This window comes from Grammomys surdaster, unplaced genomic scaffold, assembly GCF_004785775.1.
Source record: "Grammomys surdaster isolate TR1022 unplaced genomic scaffold, NIH_TR_1.0 209, whole genome shotgun sequence".
Taxonomy (NCBI): Eukaryota; Metazoa; Chordata; class Mammalia; order Rodentia; family Muridae; genus Grammomys; species Grammomys surdaster.
The window spans coordinates 52,883-57,511 of NW_021604654.1; the positions used below are offsets into that span (position 1 = coordinate 52,883).

General features: G+C 62.4%; 1 protein-coding gene across 4 annotated transcripts in view; it reads left to right on the top strand.

Moving 5' to 3' along the window:
- The first annotated feature begins 205 nt into the window (after positions 1 to 205).
- The window catches only part of Sirt6 (sirtuin 6), a 5,132-nt gene continuing 708 nt past the window's right edge, over positions 206 to 4,629 (top strand). Inside the window, exons 1-8 of one of the 4 annotated variants that reach the window (XM_028771608.1) lie at positions 206 to 332; positions 1,091 to 1,218; positions 1,693 to 1,875; positions 2,450 to 2,509; positions 3,306 to 3,401; positions 3,471 to 3,551; positions 4,259 to 4,382; positions 4,464 to 4,629. The exon at positions 4,464 to 4,629 is cut by the window's right edge and continues 708 nt beyond it. In XM_028771608.1, coding sequence (XP_028627441.1) covers positions 267 to 332; positions 1,091 to 1,218; positions 1,693 to 1,875; positions 2,450 to 2,509; positions 3,306 to 3,401; positions 3,471 to 3,551; positions 4,259 to 4,382; positions 4,464 to 4,629 — 904 coding nt within the window. In that variant the 5' untranslated portion in view covers positions 206 to 266. Of the gene's footprint in view, positions 333 to 385; positions 488 to 946; positions 963 to 1,090; positions 1,219 to 1,692; positions 1,876 to 2,449; positions 2,510 to 3,305; positions 3,402 to 3,470; positions 3,552 to 4,258; positions 4,383 to 4,463 lie in introns of those variants that run through there. The other 3 variants (XM_028771611.1, XM_028771610.1, XM_028771609.1) reach the window with 3 other exon arrangements.

Here is a 4,629-nt window from a genome sequence, read left to right on the forward strand (position 1 = left end):
CTCCTGTGAGCGGCTCTGGTCCCGGACGAGCCGGCCCCAGGCCGGGGACGCACGGAGTCCGGGAGGTGGCCGGCACCGAACCCCGCACCGCGGCGTCGGGGGCGCATGCGCTCTGGGAGGACCGCGGCTCTTCCCCTGTCCCCACCCCGCCCCCGGCACGTATCCGGGAGGGCGGCCACTCTTTCCCGGCCCTCCTTCTCCACTTCCGGCGGAAGCGGCCTCAACAAGGGAAACTTTATTGTTCCCGCGCAGCGGCGCCGGCGACGATGTCGGTGAACTATGCAGCAGGGTTGTCGCCTTACGCGGATAAGGGCAAGTGCGGGCTGCCCGAGGTGAGGGCCGCGCTGTCGGGTCACCGAGTGACCCCAGCCAGGGAGCGGCCGGGCGCAGCGGGGCATTGTGGGAACAGCACGAAGCACGGCGTCTAGACAATGAGAGGGACTTCCCTGGACGGAGGGGGCGGGAGGTGACGCCCCTGCTCGGCCAGGTGACACGGAGGGACCTGGGTCAGGGAAGGAGTGAGGGGCTCATGGGAAGGAGAGCGGATCGTCAGGCCAGGGAGTGCGCGTGTCAATACCACGAGGGTGCTGGGTGGCACCCTCCCCCGGACACCCTCCCCGGACACCCTCCCCGGGACACCCTCCCCCGGACACCCTCCCCGGACACCCCACACTCCTCCTCCTGTGTCCGGGCCAGATGGACCCTGGGGCTGGGGCTGCCAGGCTTTGTTGTTTCCGAGGGGGTGGAGTGGGATGCAGGGGTCTTTGTAGCCCAGGTTGGCTTCGAACTCCCAGAGCTCTTCCTGCCTGCGCCCTCGCGCGCGGCCGAGCTCGTGTTGTGGACCCCGGGGACAGACCGAGCCGCATCCTGATCTGGGGGAGGCGGGTTAGCTAAGGGCTGGCTGGGGATGACCTCACTGGGGAGGTCACGTGCGCCACCTCCTGCCCAGGACAGGCGAGCAGGTGCGCTGAGAAGCGGGGGCCCAGCGTGTGCAAAGGCCCAGCGTGTGCAAAGGCCCTGGGGTGGACGTGGCGGGAGGTCGCGTGTTGCGAGGTCGCGTGCTGACCCCTCCTGCCCTCTGACCCTACAGATCTTCGACCCGCCGGAGGAGCTGGAGCGCAAAGTGTGGGAGCTGGCGCGGCTGATGTGGCAGTCCTCCAGTGTGGTTTTCCACACGGGCGCCGGCATCAGCACCGCCTCCGGCATCCCCGACTTCAGGTCGGTGAACATGGAGGGGAAACTGAGGCAGGGCTCTTGCTGATACCTCTGGGGACCAAGGTGAGGTGGCAGAAGGACCTTTCAGTTCTCCGTCTCTGAAAAGCCCAGCGAAGACTCTACCTGCGCAGCAGCCAGGGCGTACCCCTGGGGTACAGCGGCGCAAGGCATGCTGGGAAAGGCTCTTCGTGGGTCAGAATGACCTCATCCGTGACCTGCGGCCTGTGACCTGTGGAAACCTGTGACCGCTGGAAAGCGTCCTGGGAACCCGCAGCCCCGGCTCCACGAGCTCCCCTGCCTTTGTTAACCCCCCGGCCCTCAGCCCCCTGCCTGCCTGGCCCCGGGTCTCCCCCACAGGATACAGAACCCCAAGAGCAGGGCCGGGCCCGGCGGGGCCGCCTTCGGGGTTGACGGGGAGAGTCCGGCCTGGAGGATGAAGTTCTGACCTCCGTCCTGCCTTCTGCTTGGTATCCTCAGGGGTCCCCATGGCGTGTGGACCATGGAGGAGCGGGGCCTGGCCCCCAAGTTTGACACCACCTTCGAGAGTGCCCGGCCCTCCAAGACGCACATGGCCCTGGTTCAGCTGCAGCGCGTGGGCTTCCTGAGCTTCCTGGTCAGCCAGAACGTGGACGGGCTGCACGTGCGCTCCGGCTTCCCCAGGTCGGGGGGTGGGGGGGGCTTTGTTAGGAACGCAAAGAGGGGAAGGCTCCGAGCCCATAGCAGGGCAGTACTTGTCAATTGGGGGATTCTAGGCGGGGTTCCAACCCCGACCACGCCCCCAGCCCTCACAGAGGCGGGGCTTGACCGGGGCTCTAGGGCCAACAGGCTGTTGTGGGGGTCACGTTCAAGACAGGGTTTCTCTGTGTAGCCCTGGCTGTCCTGGAACTTGCTCTGTAGACCAGGCTAGCCTCGAACTCACAGAGAACCGCCTGCCTCTGCCTCCCGATGGTGGGATTAAAGGCGTGCGCCAGCACCACCGCCCAGCTAGCCGACAGATGGTTTGTAGCGGGGAGCAGGTGCCCGTGAGTTTGTGAGGATGCGGTGAGCTGTGTAGCAGTTCCTGGGAAGGCAAGCTAGGGCATCCTCCCTGAGGTGAGGTTCCAGGAAAGACAAGTGTGTGCACCTTGTGAGTGAGTTGCCTAGGAAGGCTTTCTGGAGGAGGAAGAGGCAGACTGAGCAGCTGGTCCTGGCCTCAGGATCCGGGAAGGGTCCTCACTGGCATCTTCTTCTGCAGGGACAAGCTGGCAGAGCTGCACGGAAACATGTTTGTGGAGGAATGTCGCAAGTGTAAGACGTGAGTGTTGCACTTGTCACAGAAGACCCTGGTCCTCCGCTACACAGCTCAGGGTCGCAGCGTGGCCTAGGGAAGGCCAGGACAGTCAGATGACGACAGACCAACAAGGGCTGGTAGACAAACAGGCAAACCCTTTCTTTAAGGTCACCCAGGCGAGAAGCTACAAAATGGGGTGATAGAATCACCCTTGGCAGTGAGGGGTGTCCCTGCCCTGTCTTTGCTATGGGGTTGTCAGCATGGCTTGGACACCAGAGCCTCTGGGTGTGAAGCAAGACCTGCCTCCTGAGTCTCCTGAGCCTCCTGAGCCTCGGCCCCTGACTCCCTCCTTAGGGATTCTTTCTTCAGATAGGACTTCATTAAGTTGCCCAGGTTAGCCTGGAATTTGGCATCCTCCTGCCTCAGCTTCCCGAGTGCTGAGCTCACAGGTGTGAGCCATCATGTTTGCTTAGCCGCCTCCCTCTCACCCCCTCTCGTGTGATGCCAGCAGCTGACACAGGCTCAGTCCCTCTGCCCCCACTCTCTCAGAACCTGTCCCTTTTTGGTTTAGCCGAGTGGCCAGGGAACTCCCAGAGTCCCTGCTCACCCTCCTAAGCTCTGGGTCGACAATCCTTCTTTCTCCATGGGTGACCCAAACTCAGAGCCCCGTGTCTGCATGCCAAGCACTTTCCAGACTGAGCCGTCTGTCTGTCTATGCCCCGACCGTTTGTCTTGCTCTGTATGACATGAGTTGAGCCTGGTTACGCCACCCCCAGCTGAAAGAACATTAGAGCATGCTCGTCCACTCCTCCCTTTATAGGCAGTACGTGAGAGACACAGTTGTGGGCACCATGGGCCTCAAGGCCACAGGCCGGCTCTGCACCGTGGCCAAGGCGAGGGGCCTTCGGGCCTGTAGGTGAGTGCCTTCCCTCACACTCTCCACCTGTCACGTGAGCACCCCCTGACCTCCCCTGACCTTCCACAGAGGACAGCTGAGGGACACCATTCTGGACTGGGAGGATGCACTGCCTGACCGGGACCTGATGCTCGCTGACGGGGCCAGCAGGTGTGACCCCACACTCCCAGGTGGAAACGGGTGGGGACGGCTGCACAGACTTCCACAGAAGGTCGGAACTCGGGTGGGACAGCAGGGTTGCCCCCATCACCCACGGCCCTGGGCACGATCGGTGCAGAGGAGGCGCTGAGACACAGTGAGAGGAAGGTTTCCTTGCTTTCCTGTTTCCAGGATTTGTTTGTGGTAGTGTGGGGCTTACTGGGCTTTGTGTACACTAAACAAGCTCTATGCACAGAGCCAGCCCCTCACTGGAGGATTCTAGGCAAGAGGCCCACCCTGACCGCACACACCCCCACCAGTACCTAACTGGGGGATTCTCGGTGGGGCTCCACCTGACCACGCCCTCAGCTCTGAGCTGTTTCACCATACAGAAATCTTTGCTTTTCTTTTTTGAGACAAGGTTTACTGTGTAGACCAGACTGGCCTCAGACTCGAGGTCTACCTTCTGAATGCTGGAATTCAAGGCGAATACTTCTAGAGCTGGCTCAAAGCTTAGACCTTTTGATCCTCCTGCCTCAGCCTGTGGAAGACCTAGGACAAGGCCTGTGCCACCCAGCCTGGCTGCTGTTAGCTTTAGAAAACTGGACAGTGGTTTAAATGACACAGGAAGACTGAATCTCAGCTCCCAGGAATGTCTGCGATGCCTGTGGGTGGGCATGAGGGCTGGGACCCGAGCCTGGCTTCCTGCTCCCCTCCAGGACCGCAGACCTGTCTGTCACCCTTGGGACCTCACTGCAGATACGCCCCAGCGGGAACCTGCCCCTTGCCACTAAGCGCCGTGGAGGCCGTCTGGTCATTGTCAACCTTCAACCCACAAAACATGTATGTGCCAGTGCCCTGCCCCGGCCCCTGTGTCCCCTGCAGTGTCCTCTACCCCGCGCTGACTGTCCCTTACGCTGGCAGGACCGCCAGGCCGATCTGCGCATCCACGGCTATGTGGATGATGTGATGTGCAGGCTCATGAAGCATCTGGGGCTGGAGATTCCCTCCTGGGATGGACCCTGCGTGCTAGAGAAAGCCCTGCCGCCTCTGCCACGCCCAGCAGCGCCCAAGGCGGAGCCGCCTCTGC